General features: G+C 39.0%; 2 protein-coding genes across 4 annotated transcripts in view; one reads left to right on the top strand and one right to left on the bottom strand.

The window, feature by feature from the left end:
* The window catches only part of l(2)dtl (lethal-(2)-denticleless), a 66,288-nt gene extending 53,298 nt beyond the window's left edge, over positions 1–12,990 (bottom strand). The window contains exons 1-2 of one of the 3 annotated variants that reach the window (XM_067153997.2): positions 12,784–12,990; positions 1,659–1,856 (exon numbers count right to left, since the gene is read on the bottom strand). In XM_067153997.2, coding sequence (XP_067010098.1) covers positions 1,659–1,856; positions 12,784–12,826 — 241 coding nt within the window. In that variant the 5' untranslated portion in view covers positions 12,827–12,990. The other 2 variants (XM_067153998.2, XM_067153999.2) reach the window with 2 other exon arrangements.
* Positions 12,991–13,696: 706 nt separating this feature from the next.
* The window catches only part of LOC136881256 (E3 ubiquitin-protein ligase RNF14), a 45,237-nt gene continuing 31,615 nt past the window's right edge, over positions 13,697–27,318 (top strand). The window contains exons 1-3 of the mRNA XM_067154015.2: positions 13,697–14,066; positions 14,160–14,293; positions 26,442–26,674. Of these exons, the coding sequence (XP_067010116.2) occupies positions 13,898–14,066; positions 14,160–14,293; positions 26,442–26,674 (536 nt within the window). The 5' untranslated portion in view covers positions 13,697–13,897. The remainder of the gene's footprint in view (positions 14,067–14,159; positions 14,294–26,441; positions 26,675–27,318) is intronic.

The raw sequence follows: 27,318 nt of genomic DNA on the forward strand, positions 1-27,318 counted from the left end.
CTTGCGCATACAGATGACGTGTTATTTTACATTTGCAAGTGAATTTTGTAACAACGTTAGGCTTACTGTACTTATGCATACTGATTTGCAGGATATTCAGTTATGGAAAAGAACACTAGACAGTTTAAAAATAACGAAAATTAAAGTTTATTGAGAAACTAGATGCTAATGCGCACATGAAACGTGTGCAACTCTCAGGTGCTGGACATAATTGTAACCAACAAGTATAGTTTGCATTTCTAAGAAGGTTTTTCCTTGATGTTTTACTCTGTTGGTGTTCTTAAAATGCATTAATTCTTTATTTCATTAATTATAATTGTAAACACTTGTTCCTTTGTTTTTATCTAAATTATTTATGTTCAAACCTAACTTTAAATTTAACAGCATAATTGTTATTTTTTAGCAAGATTCCTCTTCAAAACAGTTTTTTCAGTCCCCATAGAAAAGCCTCAACCAGTTTTGGCTGCAATTATGTATGAACTAACTTGACTAAACTTCAGAGTTAGATATAAACAACCAGGTATCAGTGTTATTAGCAAATACTTCCATGTGACTTACTAGCCAAGTGTGTAGCAGCATGTGCTGTGTATGGAAATCTATGCACTAGTGCGGGGCAAGGTAGTATTGAGTGTCAGTTGGGGAAATCACAAACACTTCACAAGCCAAGTGAAGTAACCATTCAAGATTAAAGTCCTGGCCAGAAATCGCTGCATATCACGAACTTTGTTTAACATTACTGGGAGGAAATCATTTGCAAACATTTGGATGGAGAGAGAGGAGTCAACATTAGAGGCAAGAGAATGGAATGCGTTCAGTTCACTAATAATAATTTCGTGTGGCTATTTCTAGCCGAGTACAGCCCTTGTAAGGCAGACCCTCCAATGAGGGTGGGTGGCATCTGCCATGTGCAGGTAACTGCGTGTTATTATTCAGTTCACTGATATGGCAGTAACAGCCGAGAACACTAAGGACCTCCACAAAAAGGTTAGAGAACTAAACAAGCGCAAAGAGTATGGAATGAGCACAAAAAAAATACATAATACTTTGAGGCAATGGCAAGGAAAAAAATGATAGTTTAAATACCATGGAAATATAACTTAAGAACTCCAATCTGTAACTGATATAAAAGCCCAATTGCCACATCTAATAAAAGCGGCTCGCTGGAGAAAGATCCGAGGAAGAGACTAGTATGGTGTTACGTGTGGAGTATAGCTCTATACCGTCCAGAAGCATGGATGCTGAGAAAGGAAGGACAGAAAAATAGAAGCATTTGGGATGTGGATTTGGAGGAGAATAGTGCGTTGGGAAGAAAGGATAAAGAAAGCAGAAGTGCTGAAGAGAAAAGCATGCTACATGAAATTCAAAAAAGAAAGCAAAACTGGATAGGACACAATCTCCGACATAATTGTATTATGAGTAGCAATGGAAGGGATGGTAAAAGGGAAACTAGGAAGGGGAAGGAGGGGATAGCAGTTATTAGATATCAGAAAAGGAAGGATATGCAGCAGTAAAGAAAAGTGCACAAACAGAAAGATATGGAGGTCAAAGCCATGACTGGATCTGCCAAAAAGCAAAGGAACCTATGATGACCTGGCCAGAAATCAGACCCGAGATAACAAGGCCTGTAGGTCAACATGCTGACCTGTCGGAAAACGTACCAATTAATGAACGCTGTTGTGATGCATGGCAAATATTTTGCAAGGCAATCTTGCCATCTTCATTAGCTAATGCCAGCATCTGTTGATAGTTCTCCACTCGGCAAAACTTGCAGACAAAAGCTGGGGAGTCAGGACTGAAGTCACATATGGTAAAGCATTTCAACCGTTTGATGGCTAAGTCATATTGCTTTGTGAAACCTGTAGACATAAGAAAAAAAGAAATGAATCCTTCATGACCAATAATAAAGCATGCCATTCATTAATCATAGGTCATGCAAAAAGTCTTTCAATCTCCCATATCGTCAGGCTTTAAATGACAGACAGTATTAACAGACATTACAACAGTACAGAAATTTTTGGTGTAAAAATGACTTGACTTTTCTAATAGTCAAAAAATAATATACTCAAAGATGATACAGCAATGTTCTCAGTAAATGTACAGAAAGTTGGACTCCAGATAACTTTTTGAGATGACGAATTCATGACAAATATCAGAGTGCACATAAATCGATAAGGACAGTAAATTTAAATACCTAGGTGAAATAACTCTGATCAAGGGGCTAGACAAGCAAACTTATAGCGTGCCAATTGACTAAGAATACCTACCTGAAATCAGACAACACAGTAATAAAGCGGTTGTTGTTGTTGCCATTTTGCTTTACATCGCACCGACACAGATAGGTCTTATGGCGACGATGGGATATGGAAGGCCTAGGAATGGGAAGGAACCGGCCGTGGCCTTAATTAAGGAACAGCCCCATAATTTGCCTGGTGTGAAAATGGGAAACCACAGTGGGATTCGAACCCACTATCTCCCGGATGAAAGTGCACAGCTGCGCGACTAACCGCACGGCCAACTCACCTGGTCAGTAATAAAGTAATAGTCTCTACGCCGCATAATGTGTTGTATATCATAATGGGTAAAAAAGAAAAAAATAGAAGGAAAGGAAAATAAGAACAATCAGGAGACCACTGAAAACTGAGAAAAAAGTAGTTTAGGCATAGGATGAATGAAGATCATTACAAGGGCAGTCAGAAGTTCTTTAGTCACATAATGGGGAAGAAATACAGCAGATTTACAACGTAATTTGTACTTACGCTTCTCTCAATATATCAGGTTTGCAACATTACTAACTTGTCGGCATTGAATGTTGAACAGTGCTCATGTGGCGGAGTGACAAGCACAGCTCGCATGGTACACGGGTGTATTGTACTGCGATTTAGCGGTTACAATCCAAGCCATTAGTGTCATAACTCATTTCTCTGTGAAGCGGAAGGTTCGAGCATTCAAGTGATATACCCTAATCCCTATTTCGATAATTGTTTTGTGATATCCCAAGGAATGTTTATCTCTGCCATCAGGGCCAAGCACTGCATCTTTCTCTCCTCACGGAGAAGCAGACTGTCGACATAACAAATTCTGTCTATTTAGGGCACTCCTGAGAATTTCTTTTCTCCAATCTTTGTCCTTATACCCTGCTGTCTTGCATTCAATGTGCTGGGAGTGGCGACGGCTTCTACATGCAAGTGCAGGTTATAGAGCACGGAAACAGATGATGTTTTAGAACAGTCGAGTGATTCTGACAAAAGTCTGTTAGATTAAGATGGTGATTTGAGTGACATCACTGAACACAAAGTCCTTGGTTCAGAATCTGACACAAGTGACAAGTCCCCAGAGTGGCAACGCACAAGTCATGGCTAACACATTCTGATGAGAGAACATGTCTAACTACATAGATCAAATAGAACAGTTTATAGGGATCCTAGGTCCTCAGAACGAAGTACTTGGGGAATGTGATGGTGTCAAGGAGGTCCCCACGTTGAGGGATGTTTCAAGATGTTCCACACCAAATTCAACTATTACGGTAAGTTGGCATCATATTTGCTAAAAGAATAGAGATTTTCAAACATGCATGTGATAGTATTATTCAAATCAGTAAAATAGTACCAATGTTATGTTGCTTCGAAAAATGTCTCGCACAAATTTAAGAAAATTTAAATACTGTACCACACCAAACTCTTGAGAATTTTTTAAAACAATCTGTCTTACGTCGCGCCGACGCAGAAGTTATCGCGATAATGGGATAGGAAAGGCCTAACAGTGCAAAGCGGCCGTGGTCTCAAGGTACAGCACCAACATTTGCCTGGTGTGACAATGGGAAACCACAGAAAACCATCATCAGGGCTACCGACAGTGGGGTTTGAACCCACTACCTCCCAAATGCAAGATCACAGCTGCGCGCCCCTACCCGCACGGACAACTCACCCTGTGATAAAATTTAAATACAGCTTTTAGAACTACTCCTGCAGCACAGAGACTACCGGGCATTTAAATCCACCGCACTGAGAGGTTAATCAACACTGCTCATAATGCACCCAATCTTTAAAAATTTGTCTAAAACAGTTTCTTTTACTAACGACTCGGCAACATGAGGTATAAGCAATTGCCATATCTCCAGCTATCTCAATCTTAGTTTCATGTGTATTATCGCCACTTCTCATATAAATTTTACTTTACCAATATAATGTGTCTATAATTTGACAAATTTTCAGGCTAACAAATTCCGCTGCCAGCATTTCGCCCCAGTGTGCTAATTTGGGCTCGTCAGTTGGCAAATAGCACACCTACCACGATGCATCATCTGATAGCCTGGCAAGCTTCACTTTTTGCAGAAGAGTTTCTATCATAGTGCACTGGCACCGCAGGTACCTTCAAATACCCTACGCAGTGTCTTGGATGGCAGCCATCTTACGTCCAACAGGATCCTAAACTACTCCCCTTCTAGTAACTAAGTTATAAAAAGATTTCAAGATACTTCGAAGGAAAACAGATTAGACGTCCTGAATAAGTAACCCTTTTTCCTTGATCCAGAGGCAAGTTCTTTGATGCTGGCTGTGTCTGATCATCAAAACCCCAGAATGGACAGGCTGAGCCTCTGAATCCCAGCAGTATGAAATTTTTCAACTACCCCAGGGCCTCAGCACTCAGAGGGGCGTTTGTCTCTGTACCTTCCTGTAATGGTCAGAGGAATATGTTGCAGTTCTTATCTAGGAGCTTCATCAGTTAGTCTTTTTCTGTCACTTGTACAAAGTAGCAGTGGGTCTCACAGGCCAGGCCCAAACATCGACATAATTCTGTCCAACATGCTGACAAGGTTATTTTCTGTGGTTTAAGTTTCAAAGCTCTTACCATGTTCATATATTCAATAAACAATAGTATTAGCATTTCCATGAAGTTCTGACCATGGCAGCATCAAGTGGGAGGATTTTAACGTGTGAAATAGAGGAAATGCTATATGATTCAGACCCTGACGTGGATTGAGTCGAGTCCAACAATAAATTCAATGAAGGAGAAGACCGACATCAGAAATGAAACTAGCCAGTTCCAGTGTTGCAGTGATTACAGAGGACTTAAATGTACGTAGTTCTAGTTATTTTTTGATAGCGCGAAAACTAAGGAATCTGACCTGGCTGGAACTTTTTAAAGTGTTATTTATTTACATGTTACACTTTGCTCAGTAGGCCTATACTGAGAATCACTGTATTCAATTTGGGAAAATGGTGTTAAAAAGATATATTAAGTACGTACAGTTTGCTACAAATTTTCATATCAGTGTGTATTCTGAACCTTAAATGTTATTATAATTTTCACTTTTGAATTTGCTGTAAAGTAAGATTCTAAAAAATGTTTTTAGGGTATTGAAATTAAGCTGTTGTATTGAAAAATATATATTTTTAGTGAAAATGTATCAGTAAAAGTGTTTAGACGATTAAGTTTTCCACCCAACAGCTCGAGCGTTAAACACATTTGTACACACTCTGTAATCTGTGTTTAGCGCATTTTTAAAACCAAAATGTTACATACATACATTATCATTATAGACTGTTATGCATTTCACCGTTCAGTCTGCAAGCCTCTGTGAATTTACTAAACGTCGCCACAATCCTCGATTTGCAACTAGTGTTGTGGCCTCATTTAGTTCCATACCGCTTATCTTTAAATCGTTAGAAACCGAGTCTAACCATCGTCGTCTTGGTCTACCTCTACTTCTCTTACCTTCCATAACAGAGTCCATTATTCTCCTGGGTAACCTATCCTCCTCCATTTGCCTCACATGACCCCACCACCGAAGCCGGTTTATCCATACAGCTTCATCCATCGAGTTCAATCCTAAATTAGCCTTTATCTTCTCATTCTGAGTACCCTCCTGCCATTGTTCCCACCTGTTTGTACCAGCAATCATTCTTGCTACTTTCATGTCAGTTACTTCTAACTTATGAATAAGATATCCTGAGTCCACCCACCTTTCGCTCCCGTAAAGCAAAGTTGGTCTGAAAACAGACCGATTTAAAGATAGTTTCATCTGGGAGCTCACTTCCTTCTTACAGAATACTGTTGATCGCAACTGCGAGCTTATTGCATTAGCTTTACGACACCTTGATCCAATCTCACTTACTATATTACCATCCTGGGAGAACACACAACCCAAATACTTGAAATTATCGACCTGTTCTAGCTTTGTATCACCAATCTGACATTCAATTCTGTTGAATTTCTTACCTACTGACATCAATTTAGTCTTCGAGAGGCTAATATTCATACCATATTCATGCACCTCTTTTTCAAGTTCTAAGATATTAGACTGCAGGCTTTCGGCACGATCTGCCATTAAGGCCAAGTCGTCAGCATAGGCCAGACTGCTTACTGCATTTCCACCTAACTGAATCCCTCCCTGCCATTTTATATCTTTCAGCAGATGATATCTGTAAACTACGAAGAGCAGAGGTGAAAGATTGCTGCCTTGTCTAATCCCCGTAAGTACCCCGAACCAAGAACTCATTCTACCATCAATTCTCACTGAAGCCCAATTGTCAACATAAATGCCTTTAATTGATTTTAATAATGTACTTTTAATTCTATAGTCCCCTAGTATAGCGAACATCTTTCCCTCGGTACCCTGTCATACGCTTTCTCTAGATCTCCAAAACAAACAACAGCTTATTCCTCTCGTAGCATTTTTCAATTACCTGGTGCATACTGAAAATTTGATCCTGACAGCCTCTCTGTGGTCTGAAACCACACTGGTTTTCATCCAACTTCCTCTCAACGACTGATCGCACCCTCTCTTCCAAGATGCCAGTGAATATTTTGCCTGGTATACTAATCAATGAGATACCTCGATAGTTGTTGCAATCCTTTCTGTTCCCTTGCTTATAGATAGGTGCAATTACTGCTTTTGTCCAATCTGAAGGTACCTTACTCACACTCCATGCTAATTTTACTATTCTATGAAGCCATTTCATCCCTGCCTTCCCACTGTACTTCACCATTTCAGGTCTAATTTCATCTATTCCTGCTGCTTTATGACAAAGGAGTTTATCAACCTTTCCACTTCCTCAAGCGTAATTTAACCATCATTTTCCTCCTCCCCACGAGCTTGGCTGTTTGCAACACCACCAGGATGATTTCCTTTTACATTGAGAACATGTTCAAAATATTCCCTCCACCTCTCCAGTGATTCCCTGGGATCTATTATGAGTTCACTTGAATTACTCAAAACACTGTTCATTTCCTTTTTCTTCCCCTTCCTAAGATTCTTTACTACTGTCCAGAAAGGTTTCCTTGCAGCTTGACCTAGCCTTTCCAGGTTATTACCAAAATCTTCCCACGACTTCTTTTTGGATTAAACAACTATTTGTTTCGCTCTGTTTCTTTCATCTACGTACAAATCCCTATCTGCCTCGGCCCTTGTTTGGAGCCATTTCTGATAAGCCTTCTTTTTACGTTTACAAGCTGCTCTCACTTCATCATTCCACCAAGATGTTCACCTTTTCCCATCTTTACACACAGTTGTTCCTAGGTATTCCCTTGCTGTTTCTACTACAGCATCCCTGTACGCCACCCATTCACTTTCTATATCCTGAACCTGCTTACTGTCTACTGTTCGAAACTTCTCACTAATCATATCCATGTACTTCTGTCTAATTTCCTCGCCCTGGAGATTTTCTACCCTTATTCGTTTGCAGACAGATTTCACTTTCTCTACCTTAGGCCTAGAGATACTTAGTTCACTACAGATCAGATAGTGGTCTGTATCATCGAAAAATCCCCGGAAAACTCGTACATTCCTAACAGATTTCCTGAATTCAAAGTCGGTTAAGATATAGTCTATTATGGATCTGGTACTCTAGCCTCCCATGTGTAGCGGTGAATAGCCTTATGCTTGAAGAATGTATTCTTAACTGCTAAACCCATACCAGCACAGAAGTCCAGCAAACGCTTCCCATTCCCATTAGCTTTCATATCTTCCCCACATTTACCAATCACCCTTTCGTATCCTTCAGTTTACTAGTATACCAATATGTGTTTGTCAAAACACACAGAATAGCTCACAAGTTATTTGAAAAAAAAAAAATTAATTTAATTGTTGGTTTCGAAAAGAAATATGAATGTACTTCTTTTATGACCGCATAGGGTTACTTTAGTCAGTCCATTGTCCAGGTCTCTTTGAAGAGATTGTCCGGGCTTTGTGGTGCTCGCAGTACTACTTCAGACACTCCGATCTTTGTGCCCTTGTGATGGTTTTGGGGGCATAATTTCTGTTTCTTCAAATTATATTTTGAGGACAATTTTATTTGCAATGTTTTGAAGCTCTAATATCTGGGTTTTTGCTTCTTTTATGTCCACTGCTAGTAATGCTAAATTGTTAGCAATTTGTTTTGATTTTTTGGCCAATCTTTAGTTTTGGGGGACATTTCCTAAACCATTCCCTCATTACCATTTCTAGAGTACAAATAATAGTGGAGAGAGCTCATCTCCCTGCTGCAGTCTAGTGTTAATTTCAAATGACTGACGTTTCACCCCTAAACTTCACTTTTGATTTGGTGTTAGTCAATTTTATAACGTTTATTAATTTGGGGTGTAGTACAAGATGTCTTAAAATTTTAAACAGAGATTCTCTATGGATGCATAAAACAACATTACATACATTATCATAGACTGTTATGCCTTTCAGCGTTCAGTCTGCAAGCCTCTGTGAATTTACTAAACGTCGCCACAATCCTCGATTTGCAACTAGTGCTGTGGCCTCATTTAGTTCTATACCTCTTATCTTTAAATCGTTAGAAACCGAGTCTAACCATCGTCGTCTTGGTCTACCTCTACTTCTCTTACCCTCCATAGCAGAGTCCATTATTCTCCTAGGTAAAAACCTCCTCCATTCGCCTCACATGACCCCACCACTGAAGCCGGTTTATGCGTACAGCTTCATCCATCGAGTTCATTCCTAAATTAGCCTTTATCTCCTCATTTCGAGTACCCTCCTGCCATTGTTCCCACCTGTTTGTACCAGCAATCATTCTTGCTACTTTCATGTCTGTTACTTCTAACTTATGAATAAGATATCCTGAGTCCACCAAGCTTTCGCTCCCGTAAAGCAAAGTTGGTCTGAAAACAGACCGATGTAAAGATAGTTTCGTCTGGTAGCTGACTTCCTTCTTACAGAATACAGTCGATCGCAGCTGCGAGCTCACTGCATTAGCATTACGGCACCTTGATTCAATCTCACTATATTACCATCCTGGGAGAACACACAACCTAAATACTTGAAATTATCGACCTGTTCTAGCTTTGTATCACCAATCTGACATTCAATTCTGTTGAATTTCTTACCTACTGACATCAATTTAGTCTTCGAGAGACTAATTTTCATACCATACTCATTGCACCTATTTTCAAGTTCCACGATATTAGACTGTAGGCTTTCGGCACAATCTGCCATTAAGACCAAGTCGTCAGCATAGGCCAGACTGCTTACTACATTTCCACCTAATTGAATCCCTCCCTGCCATTTTATACCTTTCAGCAGATGATCCATGTAAACTACAAACAGCAAAGGTGAAAGATTACAGCCTTGTCTAACCCCTGTAAGTACCCTGAACCAAGAACTCATTCTGCCATCAATTCTCACTGAAGCCCAATTGTCAACATAAATGCCTTGGATTGCTTTTAATAATCTGCCTTAATTCCATAGTCCCCCAGTATGGCGAACATCTTTTCCCTCGGTACCCTGTCATATGCTTTCTCTAGATCTACGAAACATAAACACAACTGCCTATTCCTCTCGTAGCATTTTTCAATTACCTGGCGCATACTGAAAATCTGATCCTGACTAGCCTCTCTGTGGTCTGAAACCACACTGGTTTTCATCCAACTTCCTCTCAACGACTGATCGCACCCTCCCTTCCAAGATGCCAGTGAATACTTTGCCTGGTATACTAATCACTGAGATACCTCGATAGTTGTTGCAATCCTTCCTGTTCCCTTGCTTATAGATAGGGGCAATTACTGCTTTTGCCCAATCTGAAGGTACCTTACCAACACTCCACGCTAATTTTACTACTCTATGAAGCCATTTCATCCCTGCCTTCCCACTATACTTCACCATTTCAGGTCTAATTTCATCTATTCCTGCTGCTTTATGGCAATGGAGTTTATTTACCATCCTTTCCACTTCCTCAAGCATAATTTCACCAACATCATTTTCCTCCTCCCCATGAGCTTGGCTGTTTGCAACACCACCAGGATGATTTCCTTTTACATTGAGAAGATGTTCAAAATATTCCCTCCACCTCTCCAGTGATTCCCTGGGATCTATTATGAGTTCACCTGAATTACTCAAAACACTGTTCATTTCCTTCTTCCCTCCCTTCCTAAGATTCTTTATTACTGTCCAGAAAGGTTTCCCTGCTGCTTGACCTAGCCTTTCCAGGTTGTTACCAAAATCTTCCCACGACTTCTTTTTCGATTCAACAACTATTTGTTTCGCTCTGTTTCTTTCATCTACATACAACTCCCTATCTGCCTCGGCCCTTGTTTGGAGCCATTTCTTATAAGCCTTCTTTTTACGTTTACAAGCTGCTCTCACTTCATCATTCCACCAAGATGTTCGCCTTTTCCCGTCTTTACACACAGTTGTTCCAAGGCATTCCCTGGCTGTTTCTACTACAGCATCCCTATATGCCACCCATTCACTTTCTATATCCTGAACCTGCTTAATGTCTACTGTTCGAAACTTCTCACTAATCATATCAATGTACTTCCGTCTAATTTCCTCGTCCTGGAGATTTTCTACCCTTATTCGTTTGCAGACAGATTTCACTTTCTCTACCTTAGGCCTAGAGATACTTAGTTCACTACAGATCAGATAGTGGTCTGTATCATCGAAAAATCCCCGGAAAACTCGTACATTCCTAACAGATTTCCTGAATTCGAAGTCTGTTAAGATATAGTCTATTATGGATCTGGTACCCCTAGCCTCCCACGTGTAGCGGTGAATAGCCTTATGCTTGAAGAATGTATTTGTAACAGCTAGACCCATACTAGCACAGAAGTCCAGCAAACGCTTCCCATTCCCATTAGCTTCCATATCTTCCCCACATTTACCAATCACCCTTTCGTATCCTTCAGTTCTATTCCCAACTCTCGCATTGAAATCGCCCATTAGCACTATTCTATCCTTGCTGTTTACCCTGACTACGATGTCACTCAATGCTTCATAAAACTTGTCAACTTCATCCTCATCTGCACCCTCACATGGTGAATACACGGACACAATTCTAGTCCTAATTCCTCCAACTGACAAATCTACCCACATCATTCGCTCATTTACGTGCCTAACAGAAACTATGTTCCGTGCAATGGTATTCGTGATAAAGAGCCCTACCCTAGACTCTGCCCTTCCCTTTTTAACACCCGTCAAGTACACTTTATAATCTCCTATCTCTTCCTCGTTATCTCCCCTTACCCGAATATCACTTACTCCTAGCACATCCAGATGCATCCTCTTTGCTGACTCAGCCAGTTCTACTTTCTTTCTTCCATAAGCCCCATTAATATTGATAGCTCCCCATCGAATTCCATTTCGTTCGCCAAGTTGTTTCCAAGGAGTCCCTCGCCTGTCAAATGGGACTCCGTTACTCCCATAGGTCCGAGGCTTGCTTAAAATGTTCTGAGCTCGGTCGATTCATGAAGCAGGATGCTGCCCTACTTGCACATAGTCCAAGTGAGGATCTCTCCTCTAACGGGTTATGGACCACCGGTGGATTGTATAGTCCTAGCCGCCTGAGCACAAGGAGGACCACGACTCAGAATATGTCCGAGATGCCCACTCCCATTCCATAGCAACTGGTATCCCGACTCTCAGGACCACTTACTAGGCCACTCAGCCGTTGCCCATGGTTCACGAACTAGGACGTGACTACAGTAACCCACAAACATGGGTGTCGACGGGGTGTATTCAAAGGTGGCTACAATATTGATGTGTACTGTCAGTATTATTGACTCAGTATTACTGACCATGTAGGGTCTGTTTTAGAATTTATCACTAATTACTGTAGGCCTATCCTTTTTTTAATTATTACTGTATATTATCTTTAATTATATGACATGAACTGAGTTTATTAACTTTGTTAACCAAGGTATTTAATCAGAAAATCAAACAAATACCATTGAAAATACATTTTGGAAATTGGAGCATTTTTTTTCTTTTGCATCCACCCTGTGCAGACTTGAGGCTCTGCCATTTTCTCACCTCCTGTTCTGTTACAAACATTCCCTATGGTATTTACTTCACTGATGTTAAAATGCAACTAAGATTCTGCTTTGGGAATCATAAGTAGTCCTATAGTGACTGAGGTATTTTAACATATTACCTTCAAGTGTACACGCAAAGATTCTGAAGTTCTGTCACAATGAGAGACAGACATGCACATCAACAGATACCCTGAACCCCTACAGAATTCTCCAGTAAAATATGAAATTTGAAACTGTGCGGTTGAATATAAACGATAGCACAAGAAAATTACCACTTTTTAGGTAATGCTAATATAAATTTAAGGAATAATTAACACAACAGATTGGCAGCAAAAGTGGTAGTAACACAGTTTAATGATAAAAACAGCAGCAGTCAATTTTGATATTGTTCAGAACGAGAAAGCCAAGACTGGATATTGATAAACATTTATCAATCTCATCAAATTTTTAAGAATTACTACCTGTTCATGAGCAAATATTGTAAATTCTAATAAACCAAAAGTCGAGCAGAGGCACTTGCACAATACTTACTGTATCCCTTTTCCCTTCTACAAATACCTTCCAGAACGTTCATAGGTGAGCCAATGGGGAAACGTTTAAAAAAGGAAATTATACAGAAACACTCCTTTCCGAATGGGCTTCAGTCTTTAACTTCACAAATAAAGGATAACATCGCACAAGAGCTCTTGTGTTAATACCCAAACAAGAGCTAATAAACAATTTTACAACCGGTTCATAACAGCGTCATTTCGTTGTAATCCTGCGCGGGAAACAGTATAAATCGACTATTGGATTATATCGATATAAATTCCTCGCACGAGAATAAAGATCAACTGTTTATGGAACGTCATACAATCGATACCATGTGCTTTTCTTTGAGAATCGCTGTATGTCGCTCTAGAAATTCTGCTTGAACGAGAATACAGATTACCATCTGACAAATATCTAATTGTAAATTTTACATGTTTATCTTTTTAATGTATGTGAGTTTATCTATAGCCATTGGCTGCAATAAACTTATTTTATTACGCTTGGAAAAGATACGAGAATACGCAATGTATCGATAGCTATTGGTTTGTCGATGAAATCGTTGACAGTTTTAAGCCTCTTTGGTTTCGGACTACAGGAACACTGAAGAAAAAAATATATATTCCGACAAGAGACACTATGAGATTTTAAACTGTTAATAAATATAGCCCAATAATTGGAAAATGTAAAAAAAAAATACAGAGCTCTCATTATGAAAAATACTAATTTTGTCTTGATTAACTATGGTTGATAGTCTGTGATTTAATAAACATCGAATTAATTTTGGTACAGCCGTTTTCTAAAATTTAAGTTGTCCTCTTTTTTTCATCCTTAAGAGTACATACTTCTGAAAATAACTAGATTCGTGGTATAGATAAAACTCTGTGCACGGATTTTGAAGACTGGTTTGGGTATACCTCGCTACGAGTGGTTTATACGTCGTATTTTCTTTGGTGCTCTCACGTTCTTTGATCGTTTCAAAACTTGTGAAACTTGTGAACTTCGAAGGTAGATTTAGGGTTATGTAACTTACGTCTAGTTAAATTGTCAACTTCTCCTTAGAATAGTGAAGTAATTTTGGCTGCTAGTTCTGTAAATTTAGTTGTTTGGAAGGCATATGTCCGATAAGGAAACGCAACAAGATGAATTATGTGCTTTGGAGAGTATTTATACCAACGAAGAGCTGCAACTCAGTGAAGAGAATGGCAAGTCTGGAGGACAGTTTCGTGCCCATATTACCTTGTCATCGGATTTCAAAATTACTTTCGCAGACATTCGTTTGCGAGGTGTGTAAAAACACGAACTTTGAAGATTGTATATACTGAAGAAATGTGCGACGAACTGTGCAGTTTTGTGTGACATACATATTTTTGTTTCAGAGAAATCCGAGGTACAGGAGCTGACAGTTGAGTTTTTGCCCCCCTTGATGTTATACTTCAGTTTACCAGAAGACTATCCGTCGGTTTCGCCACCAAACTTCACTCTTTCTTGCCCGTGGCTAAGGAGGGACAATGTATGTACCCATATATTTCTGCCATAACATATTTCTATTTATTTCTGTATTATTTATCATGTAGTAGTCTCCGTGGCTCAGGCGGCAGCGCGTCGGCCTCTCACTGCTGGATACCATGGTTCAAATCCCGGTCACTCCATGTGAGATTTGTGCTGGACAAAGCGCATGCGGGACATCTTTCATTCCAGCAACACTCTCCATTAACATTTCATTTCATCTGTCAGTCATTTATCATTACCCCAGTGGAGTGCGACAGGCTTCGGCAGCCACAACATTTCCTATCCTCGGTGCTAGATGGAGGCTTCCTTCATTCCATTCTTGACCCGGTCGAATGACTTGAAACAGGCTGTGGATTTTCATTATTTATCATGTAGTAACCGTCTGTTATTGCATGTCTCTCTAGGGGCTTACAATCATTACATACTCCAGAGCTAGTCGGACTTACTCTTGATGCTGGTCCTTGTGTTGGCCATTTATCTTTGAACCTCATTCTTGGGACCATGATCACGTCTAGTTCTAATGCTATTAGTATCGTAGATGTTGTGAAATATTTCATAAAGTAATATTTTCAAATTATTATTATAGCACACAAATTGTGCATTAATTAAAAACAATCAGACGTACAGAACTCAATGAGCGACTTAGTTTTTTTTTGTAATTAACAACGTGATAACTATCGCAATGATTATCGCAGAGTTCACACAAGCACATGTTACTTGGGTCGTGGAAAGAATTCAACTTGTAAGCCCTGTGATGGAATTCATGTACAGCCATTGGGGTCACAGAGTGTCGCAACATAGACGCATTGCATTGGAAAACAACATCCTCAAAATATTTATGAAGATCCTTACAAAGAAATTACAAGATTCTGTAATAATCCTGGAATGCCAATTTGGATTTATGCCCGGAAGAAGCACACTTGACTCTGTAAAATATCTGTTACAGGAGGTAGAAGCAGCATTAAGATTACCCAAAGGAAAGTACTATGCAGTTTTTCACGAAGGCTTTTGACTCAGTAAATCAAGAAATTCTCCTAACGATCAAAAACATGATCAGCGAAGCTCATCCCCTTAATAAGTTGCTAAATAACATCCTGATGGTGAACTACATAGAGATTGAAGATGGAATCGACACTCCGGATCCGATGAGACAAACGAATGGAGTACTGCAGGGTGACCCGATGAGCCCTTTACTGTTCAACATTACAACTGCCGACATTACGAATATAGTACATCTTCACCTGTCACGACAGTTATCCTCTACGCAGATGACATGGTACATGTAACAAAGACAGCTTACAAGCCACCTTATTAGAGTTAGAAAAGTGGGTTAATGAAAATCAGCTCACGATCAATTTTGAGAACACGGTCCAAGTGACCTTCAGAAAAGGAGAGAGACCTTAAGCAAAAGACACTCTATGTAAATGTAACAATGATCTATTAACAGTCAACAAATTTACTCTTCAAACCACAGCAATGTCCTTTAGTTACCACACACAAGAAAGAACTGTGGCAGCGATAAGGCAATCTACAAAGTAAAAGATCTCGCAGTACTGTCATTATCTACGACAATAATGTTATTCCACACAGTAATATCACCTGTTTTGACTTACGGATTGGAATTAATTTGGGATCACCTCAAACTCAGAGGTCTCGAAAGGATAGAGAAAGTAAAAGCATGCTTTCTTAAATTTACTTTACAAGTTGGAAAATTGGCTCCATCACGTCTAGTATACGAATTGGCCAAAGAAACATTTTACATTCAGGACCTCTGAATGCGACTCCATCTGCCGTCCACTGGAGCTTACAATGAACTTCTACGCAGAAGGGAAGAAAAGAAAAAGGAAATTGACCCCGACTTTTATACCTCAGATGCCATGTTGGTGAGAAACTGGACCAAAGAAAATCAAGATCAAAGACACATCATAACACGTCTCTCCATTCATGGTTTTCACCACAAGATATGCACTGTGAAGTCTTTTCATAATCCAGATGACAATTGTATATGCGTTTTATGTGGCAAACAGTGTGACTGGTATCGCTTCACGACTTGCAACAAGAGAATCATGTCGATAAGTTAATATTGTAAATCCTAATACCCATTTGGGTGCCCCTTTCTAATAATAAATAATACAGTATTGCAGCGCCTGGTTTGTATCCGCCTAAGTCTTGTTCACCATGGCTTCAGTGGAGTAAAACTGTAACCAGATTTCTTTCTTCTTCTCTTGCCTTTCCTCCATTAGCCTCTTCCAGCTGTCAGTTGATGGTAGGGAGAACTTTAGTCTCAGCGTCTCTATTAGAAAAAGTTCTCCGACAAGTTCGTAGTCGAGCCTTGATCTTGTGTATTTAGATACGTCCAAAGTTGTCTTTAGATAGCAAGCCTTGACCCTTTGCAACGTCCTAAGATCGTTCTTTGTCAACTTGTCCCAAATAATCTCTATACCATAAGTTAGGATAGGAATTATTTTTGCATCAAATAGCGTCATAGCGGTCTTCAAAGATAATCTAGTAGGAAATTTGTCGTACATTGCTTTTATTGCCGCTGTTAGTCTTATGTGTATTCTCAAAGAATGTACTGTCGTCTGAAGTCATAGGATATAAACTTCATGGTTTTGATTTGTATTCAATTGTGATCACAATAATAATAATTATTAAATTAATGTTGTATGGTCCACCTTTTACAGTACTATATTATGCAATATTATATTGAATTACATTACTAAACTAGGGACTAGCTTCGGCCTTGGCTGGCCATCTTAAGCCTTAATGTTATACATCTAATAACTACTACTTGGGGATTACTGCTAACACCCTGCGCTCTTCAGCCTTAGCACTGGTTTTCTCTGCTACTGACTGTTGTGCTCCAGTGTGGATTAATAGCCCGTATACAAAGTATATTGACCCACATTTGAATACCAGCATGCGTCTTATATCTGGCACCATCAGATCAACTCCAGAAGAAGAGCTGCTTGACTAAGTGGTATGTTCCGAGCTGTCAGCGGAGAGATTTCTTGGAATGACATTAGTAGACGAATAAGTTTGAATGGCGTTTATAAAAGTAGGAAAGATCACAGTATGAAGATAAAGTTGGAATTCAAGAGGACAAACTGGGGCAAATATTCATTTATAGGAAGGGGAGTTAGGGATTGGAATAACTTACCAAGGGAGATGTTCAATAAATTTCCAATTTCTTTGAAATCATTTAGGAAAAGGCTAGGAAAGCAACAGATAGGGTTATCTGCCACCTGGGCGACTGCCCTAAATGCAGATCAGTATTGATTGATTGATTGAGTTCACTGGCTCCTACTGTTCTCTGGAATAATGCCACCTGACTTACGAAGATCCAGTGCTCTTGTTCGAGAGTACAACAAGATCTGCAATAATCCTCTGCTATCTGTTCTAAATGACATACCAGTTCTTAGTCTCCAGAGACTGAAATCACGACATCCATTCCTTTGTGATGCTGCTCTGAAGGCGTCCACCAACTTCAGTGCTTTGGAGGAGTGGAAAGGCTGCTGGAATAACTCTCCTGACTTACCCCTGCATAACATCTTCAGAGGGGAAAATATTGCAAATGGATCTCAACTGCCACGTGCAACTTGGTCCAGACTGAACAGGATCAGGACTGATCATGGAAGGTGCAGGGATTCTCTGTACAAGTGGAACTTTGTACCATCGCCAGAATGTGACTGTGGAGCCACTCGCCAGACTATTCCTCACATTGTAAGCGAATGTCAAATACGGGCTTATCCAGGTAGATTGGAAGACTCCCTATCTCCAACAGCGGAAGCACTACAGTGGAATGAATAGTTGGACATTCTTGTATAACATATAACACTAATGCCTGAAGTGAATCAATGTTTTTTTGTTATTGTGTATATATTGTATATTATGTATATAATTTCCTTGCCATACGCTAATAATAATAATAATAATAATAATAATAATAATAACTAAACAAATGTAAAAACACACAATTGACATGAAAACTAATGTACAAACACACAATTAACATAAAATCTGGGATGAACTAAGTGTAAAATCTGAAAAATAAATTAGGCTCTAAATACTTAGCATCTGGAGTATGCTCATCATCCAGACTCTTTCTTGTATTGATATTCATAGAATTCTTAGTTCCATCATTGCTAATCATTACAATTTCAATTGCAAAACGGGAACTGGAAAATGTTGATTCTGTAGTCAGATCATATCACCAAATATACTTGAGTGGTGTTAGCAGTATGCAAGCCACTGGATGCCACTGTAAATAACCACCAGCTGATGCAGAACTGCTAGATGGTGTTTCTATATTGACCAACGCAAATAAAATGAAATGTTCCCGTAGGGCTTGTTAAAATCATGCTGAAATGCTGTTGGACATCGTCAGGTCGGCACATGAAGATATGGTTAAAACTGACACATTCTTAATTTGTGGCTGGTATAAATTCACAATTCATTGCGGTGTCCATGAAGTTAATCTGAATAAATGATTGATAAAATTAGATAAAATTAATGATTGATTAATTAATTAATATAATTCATTAAAATTAAAGATTAATTAATTAATGAGTTAATAGAATTTTCTCTCATTTTATCCATCGTTTATTCAGGTTAACTTAATGGACACTGCAATGAATTGTGAATTTATACCAGACACAAATTAATAATGTGTCAGTTTTAACCATATCTTCATGTGCCGACCTGACGATGTCCAACAGCATTTCAGAATGGTTTTAACAGCACTACGGGAACATTTCATTTTGTTTACGTTGGTCGATGTGGAAACACCATCTAGTGGTTCTGCATCAGCTGGTGGTTATTTACAGTGGCATCCAGTGGCTTGCATACTGCTAACACCACTCAAGTAGATTTGGTGATTGATGATCTGACCACAGAATCAAATATTTACCAGTTCCTGTTTTGCAATTGAAATTGTAATGATTAGCAGTGTTGGAACTAACAATTGGGAACATGCATGATCCAGGGTTTTAATTAAAAATATTGCTAATCTGATTCAAAATTTCATGCAGAATTCAAAAATGTGATCAGAATGTACAAATAATAACTCCAAACATGATAAGAATCTAAATCAATGTACAGAACTGTCACGTGACACAAGTACGCGATCTCATTGGTCTGACGTCATCGTACAGGTTGACCGAATTAGCAGACGAAATAACACACAGTGTGCTGTGAGAAGCAGGATACACTTCGCGTATTTCTACTTTATGTTAGTGTCTGTTATGGTTAAATTCGAGGTCTATACATTGGATAATAATCTGAGTGGTATATTTTAGACTTAAAATGAATCCTGCGCAGACAGTGAGGCAAAAAACTTGGAAATGGTGTAGAGTTCCGATGTGCAATAGCACATCGCATACCATCCCAAACAAATTGTTTATAAATGTTCCAAAGACGACAAAACTAGGGAGAAACGGATTTTGTTGAGCCGGAGAAATGCTGGTGATATATTGGAAAAGTCTACAGTTTATTCTTTTTGAAGATTTTAACGTAAGATGAATTTGTTTGAATTTTCAATCACTTTTCCATGTCAGCTGTTCTAGTGGTAAAACTTTAAATTTTAATGTATGATGGTTTATTTAAATGCTTCAATTACATCTTGGAATATGAAAGTAATAAACAGTGCATTAATTAATGCTGATTATTAAAGTATTCTCCAAACCTAACCTATGTTTTTGGTGATCCGTGTCAAGATAATAAATCAAAGGTGTTATGAACCATTTTGACAGCTCTAAATCTACAAATTTATCTTGGCATGCGACAGTTATTTATGTCTTTATTGAAGAGCTTAATTTGTAAAGAAATTTAGGCTATATCTAAATACTCTATAATATAACGAAGAATAGGCGTGTACATCATGAAAGGAAACAACGTGAATTTAACAAATGTATAACTCTACACAAAAACAATGCTTGTCTGTTGGGGTCTTATAAGTTAACGATGTTCAGTTATAATAATTATCATAATATTAATGAAATAAATAACATAATTCCACACAGGTGAAAATAGTGATGTTGGTGTTTAAAATATTATCCAACTTAGCCTGTTTTAGGTTATACAAGCCAAGTCAATAAACTGAAGGGTAAAAATACCGGGCAAGTTGGCCGTGCGGTTAGGAGCGTGCAGCTGTGAGCTCATATCCGGGAGATAGTGGGTATCGAACCCCACTGCCGGCAGCCCTGAAGATGGTTTTCCGTGGTTCCCCATTTTCACACCAGGCAAATGCTGAGGCCACGGCCGCTTCGTTCCCATTTCTAGACCTTTCCTGTCCAATCGTCGCCATAAGACCTATATGTGACGGTGTGACGTTTAAAAAAAAAAAAAATAGAGTAAAATTCACAGCACCAAAAGACATTCCTGCATTGAACGATTAACATGTCACCAGGATACTTTTCTTGCCTGATATGCTCAGCTTGTTAAAAGCCAAATGTAATTAATGTTATTGGCTTTACGCCCCGCTAACTACTTCTACGGTTTTCGGAGACGCCGTTGTGCAGGAATTTAGTCCTGCAGGAGTTCTTCTACATGCCAGTAAATCTACCGACACAAGGCTGACGTATTTGAGCACCTTCAACTATCACCGGACTGAACCAGGATCGAACCTGCCAAGTTGGGGTCAGAAGGCCAGCACCTCAACCGTCTGAACCACTCAGCCTAACTTGTGAAAACTAGATGAAGTTATATCTATCTTTATCATGTTTAACTTTTTCCCTCCACAAAGATACTTAATGTTTCTCTTTCATGGGCCTCGGAAGTGGGTAGGCCAGTTGTCCCAACCATAAATATATTTTTTTTTGAGAATGATAGATTATAGCCCTATAGTACTATGATCTTTCTTTATTTCTTTCTTAATCAGTTTATCATTCAGGGTTGGTTTTCTCTCGGATTCCACGAGAGATTTCACCGCTACCGCTTCAAGGGCAGTGTCCTGGAACGTGAAACTTGGGTATGGTGATGAAACTGGTGAGGAGGGCCATTACCTTGCCCAGGTGGCCTCACCTGCTATGCTCAACAGGGGCCTTGTTGGAGGATGGGAGGATAGACAAGGAAGAGGGAAGGAAACGGCCGTGGTCTTAGGTACCTGGAGGAGAAGTGGGAAAGTACGAAAAACCACTTCGAGGATGGCTGAGGTGGGATTCAAAACCCCTCTACTCAGTTGACCTCCTGAGGCTGAATAGACCCCATTCCAGCCATCGTACTATTTGTTTTCAACTTTCATGGCAGAGCCGGGAATCAAAACCGGGCCTCCGGGAGTGGCACACATTAACCACAACACCACAGAGGCGGACTAGTACTATAATGCTACCTATATGTTTATGTCAGTGCTGAAATCCGATTTCTTACTTTACTAATGCTGAAAGCCCGAAAATATAATGTTATTCTTTAACATGAGAATCAGTCTAGAAGGAAATGTTGAAAGTGATGTGATATCTATCCAGGTTCGTTGTTATCCTAATACTATGGGTTACAGTACATTGCACGTATATAAAAGATGTCACTTATAAACTTGCTTTTTATCCGCGAATCTGCGCCCACAAAAGTCACTATTTTTCAAGAATGATGACATCTATACATGGTAGATTGTCTGACTGTGCTGTTTTGAACCTTTCTTCTGTCATTTCGAAGTTATACGCGATCATGAATAATAAACAATCGGCTTTTAGCAAGGGCTGATGCACAACGGCTGGTAAAGCTGCATGCGGTACTGGATCTTGACGTCACAGCGCGCCGCTTACGTCAGAGGCCGTTTCACTCGCCTTGCGGAAAGGCACTATTAAATATTTTTTTAATGGCAGAAAACAAGGCAATTTACTGCAATGCAATACGTTAACGTACTATTTCATTGGTGTACTTTAAAAAATATATATATATCTTTGAAAATTATGCATGTTCCCTATTCTATGAATATCAATGCAAGAAAGAGTCTGGATGATGAGCATACTCCAGATGGTAAGTATTTAGAGCCTAATTTATTTTTCAGTTCATCCCAGATTTTATGTTAATTGTGTGTTTGTATATTAGTTTTCATATCAGTTGTATGTTTTTACATTTGTTTAGTTATTAGGTGTATTACATTAAGGCTAAAGATGGCTAGCCAAGGCCGAAACTAGTCCCTAGTTTGGTAATGTAATTCAGTAACATTGCAAAATATGACATTAATTTGATAATTATTGTTGTCTGAAGGGTTAAGCCAAGGTATTTGAAGTTATTTACAACTCGTAATGGCTCATGCTTGAAAGTCAATACATCTCAAGGGGAAGCCCGCCCTCCTTTCCTAAAGATCATGTGTTCAGTCTTTCTTTCTTTGACTTCTAGTTGATTAAATATTGTCCAGACCTCAAGAGCATTTAATGCTTTCTGTACTTCAGCGATGTTTTGTGATCCTATTACCATGTCATCAGCATATAAGTATATTCTCACATTCTTCAATGGTTCTCTTATCGCTTGAACAATGTCATAAGTGGCGATGTTAAACAACAGAGGGGTGAGGCGGTCACCTTGCAGCATGCCATTGGTCTGGGTAATTTCTTTAGAAGTTGTTATATTGTCTGATATTATGACTGTGTTTCTCCTCAGCATGTTATGGACCAGGTTAGTGAAGACTTTACTTTCCTCAACTAATGTAGGCTACCAAGTTTAGAAGAAATGATGCTTTGGTTTACAGTTACATAAAATCAGCTTCATGGTCCGTATCGCACTTCAATAGATTCACAATTAAGTATTTATTTATTTTCCACCTAGTCGATACAATGATTGCTTAAGGCAATTTTTAATGGTCAAAAGTGGTACATGTTTCGTATATTATCAACATCTTCAGCCACATAACACTGTTTAGATGAAAAATATATAAAATTGACAAAGTAATGCTTTAGAGGAAGTGTCCTTAAAATTATGGTAGCCTACATTAGTTGAGGAAAGTAAAGTCCTCACTAACCTGGTCCATAACATGCTGAGGAGAAACACAGTCATAATATCAGACAATATAACAACTTCTAAAGAAATTACCCAGACCAATGGCAATGCGTCTTGGTGGGTGTGCTTTTACCAACTGATGAGCCCAACTTAGCACACTGGGACGAAACGCTGGCAACCAGGAATGAGTTAGCTGGAAAATTTATAATGTCCAATAACGAACCATTTATATTGGTATTATAAATTTACTCATTCGGGACAAATATTTCAGGTTCCCTATGGGAATCAATATCTATGCCTTAGTGAAGTCGATGAACGCAGCATGAAATTTTCCCTTTGGAAGCCTAATAGAATTTTCTATTTCATCCAGTAAATTATTTATTGTCTGTGTAGTATTTCTACCTCTTCTAAATCTGAACTGTTCTTCTAGAATTTTCTCGTCTGTTTCCTTTTCTTATGCCTTTTCTGGCAGGACCTAGTATTTACAGTGCACTATGTCTTCTGGTATGGGCTAGAGCAATTTTGTTACTTTCATTGATCTGTCTCTGTCTTATCCTTGGCTTTGACAATATGAAAGTGACTGAGGTATGAGCGATGCTAGTAATGCCATTCCTTGTGCAGCCAGTCCCTGCTATGAATGGTGTGAAAACGTTGCTCATAGGGTCGGTTGGTGCATGCATTTCAGTGGGCTTGGCAGACTGATATATAATAGCAACTTCCGGCTCAGTGAGGCCTTCGACAGGGTTTCACTCAACGATTGTTTAATACGAGTCTATTGACTTATTAGTTAATTCCAGATTCTGTCCTTTCATGTTTTTTGGACCTTTGTTCTTAAATATTTCATCTCCACAAATTGGAGATTACTGACATCTTTGCTGGTTACAGTGCAGGTTTCAAGACTGTATGTAAAGCTTAGTACGTTCCAGTCCGACTCATTAGCTGAATGGTCAGCATACTGGCCTTCGATTCAGAGGGTCTCGGATTCGATTCCCGTCCAGGTAGGGGATTTTAACCTTCATTGGTGAATTCCATTGGCTTGGGGCTGGGTGTTTGTGCTGTCCCCAACATCCTTGCAACTCACACACCACACATAACACTATCCTCCACCACAATAACACGCAGTTACCTACACATGGCAGATGCCACCTATTAATACTATAAATACTGTTAAACACAGACAAAAGAATTAAATCTGGGGTTTGGATAAACCAGAAAAAGAATTAACGGGTGAGTTGGCATTACTGCATTGATGAGGTAAAAGTTTCTCATGGGGATCAGTGTAAGTACTTCATTTTTAAAATAAGGAAAGATCTTCATTGGGGTAATAACATAAACAGGAATGTAAATAAAGGTTACATATCTCTTCATGTGGTTATGAGGGTATATAGGGGTTGTAGTGAAAAAGGAGAGGTTGTATAAGTCTCTGGTAAGAGCCGAATTAGAGTATGGGACCTACACCAGGAATACTTGGTACGAGCTGGAATAGATCCAAAGGAAAGCAGCATAATGTGTTGCGAGTGATTTCCAACAAAAGAGTAGTTTGAGGAAATTGAGGAAACTGTGGACTGGGAAGACTTAGGGCTGAGCGGACAGGTTGCTGGACTAAGTGGTATGTTCTGAGCTGTCAGTGGAGAGATTGCATGGAATGACATTAGTAGACAAATAAGTTTGAGTGGAGCCTTTAAAGGTATGAAAGATCATAATATGAGAATAAATTTTCAATTCCAGAAGATAAATTGTTGCAAATATTCATTTATAGGAAGAGTTATTAGGGATTGGAATAATTTATGAAGGGAAATGTTCAATTATTTTCCAAGTTCTTTGAAATCCTGTAAGAAAAGGCTATGTTAACAATATTTATGGAATCTTCCACCTGGACGATAACCCTAAATGCAGATCAAGATCATTGATTGATGTACTGCAGACTGTGAACCTATGACTACATCATTTTATTTATGAAATAAAAGCCAGTTATAGCCAACAGTGGGCTGCAGGCCTACCAGTGTAGATTCTCCCAGAGCCAGTGATATGATAATATTATCATTTATTTACCGTAAATCATACAGACTTTATGGATGATCGACTGAAGAAGGGCAAGTTCCGTGTACATTAGATGCTTAAATTTATAATAACTTCCAGGGGGAAATTTTCATTATGATTGTTTATTTTGTTATAAATAAAACACTGTGTGTTTATAGATGTAATTTAATTAATCAGCATACACACAGCAAACACACATAATACTACTTAAAAATGAATGACAACAGTTCACTAATTAGAGGGGGTTGACCGTTGCTTACGTTCGCAGGATTGTACCTATTGATTGCCCTGCACGTGTCCCCCGGGTGGTGCTAAGCAAGCAACAGCAACATAAGGTGATTCAATTGAACGACGACTAATTAGAGGCTATTCACAAAGTCTCCAATCCTCGCAGCTAGTCTACAGCTAGGCAGCCTTTACCTAGAATGGGCGGTCCCTCCCTAATCTTGATTGACAGGCCTCTCCTTTCACTTTGCTTTGCATGCATTAGTCTCTCTGCTCAGCAGTTCCCTATTGTTGGGTTCAAACACAAGTCTGTTGACTATCGTGTAGCACGACACTTGTACACTTGGCTTGACTCCAGACAAGGCTGATGACTTACACAATCAATTCACATGACTGTTCCACATACTGAACTACTATATTTGCCACATATCACTCAACAATAACACAGCACCAATTCAGCTACTCTCCAAAACTCCTTACGATGACACACTCTCAACATACTCAGCTTCTGCTCCGACACCACACACTGACTCCTTTGTTCGTGGTGACCCTGTTTTTATATGTCTGGTAATGAAGCTTTAGAATATTTGGAGTGCATCTGAAGTAGGAATGTTCTAGTTTCGCCTTTCAGAAAGTCCACGGAAACACCACACAGAAAGCACAGTACAAACAGAGGCCATCACCTGCCTTCAGGGTGGCTAGGAGCTTCCCAGCCTGACTCACCGATCCCTTCCAGGAAATACCAGAGGGGCTTCTCGAAGGCTGCCTGTCGTATGAGCCCATAACAATATGGACCTCCCTGTATTTCAGACACAGAACACACAGTATTATCTTATTTGTAAATGTCAGCTTATTGTACAGTGTTGTCACTGTCAGCAAGGAAAGTGTTGTGTTTCTTGGTAAATGTTAATATTGCTAGGTCTTTAAGATTAGATTATTTATTTTTTCAGATTGCCAAGTTGTGCAGGAGGTTGGATGAGATATGGGATGAGAACAAGGGAATGGAGATCTTGTTCATGTGGACTGAGTTCCTGAAGGAAGAATCGTTAAGGTATCTTAACATCGATGACAAGTTGGATATCAGCAAACAACACACTTTCTACCTGAGGTACATTGAATATCTTAAGAGGAAGAGAAGTCAAGGTTGTGCCAGAACCAGCTCGGAGCTCCAGGGTACAGACAGGTAGGGATCTATTTACTTAGATTTATTGAACTTCAGCTCTTTGCATTTGAATAAGACAAGCAAAAATGGAAGTGTTGGCTGCTCTGTCTAGCACGAGAAATTGGGAAAGGTAAATACCAAATATTGATTGTAATATGCAGAATGATCTAAATGTTGTAGTAAAATCCAGAGCATTGTATTGGGCAGAAATATGGGACATTGAGGAAGATGGTAAAGAGTTAGATGTAGTAACTAACAAGTTCTGCTAAATAATAATGGTTACAAGAAATAAAAATCCTCTTGTGGTCTGTATTGACTGTATTACACAATTAAGAAGAGGGTTTTATTCCACTTAGTTGAATACACTACTATTAAACTTTACAATTGAAACAGAATATTATCTAATAGTATACAGGTTTCGTCCTTTTGGGTCATCATCAGTACTAAGGCAATAAAAATGTTCAAAATTTTAAAACTTTGTTAAGAACAATCTCCTTAGAAAATATTATAGTTCATAACTATAATCTTCATTTGTAAAAGTTCTTACTTTTCTCTTGTTAAAATACATTTTATGAGTTTAAAATTGTTCATTGATTAAGTCATGAAACTTGAGCGTGGTGTTGCTTAGATTATTGTGAAGAATATTATCAAAATCTGATGATGGA

The sequence above is a fragment of the Anabrus simplex genome, chromosome 9 (genome assembly GCF_040414725.1).
Source record: "Anabrus simplex isolate iqAnaSimp1 chromosome 9, ASM4041472v1, whole genome shotgun sequence".
Lineage (NCBI taxonomy): Eukaryota > Metazoa > Arthropoda > Insecta > Orthoptera > Tettigoniidae > Anabrus > Anabrus simplex.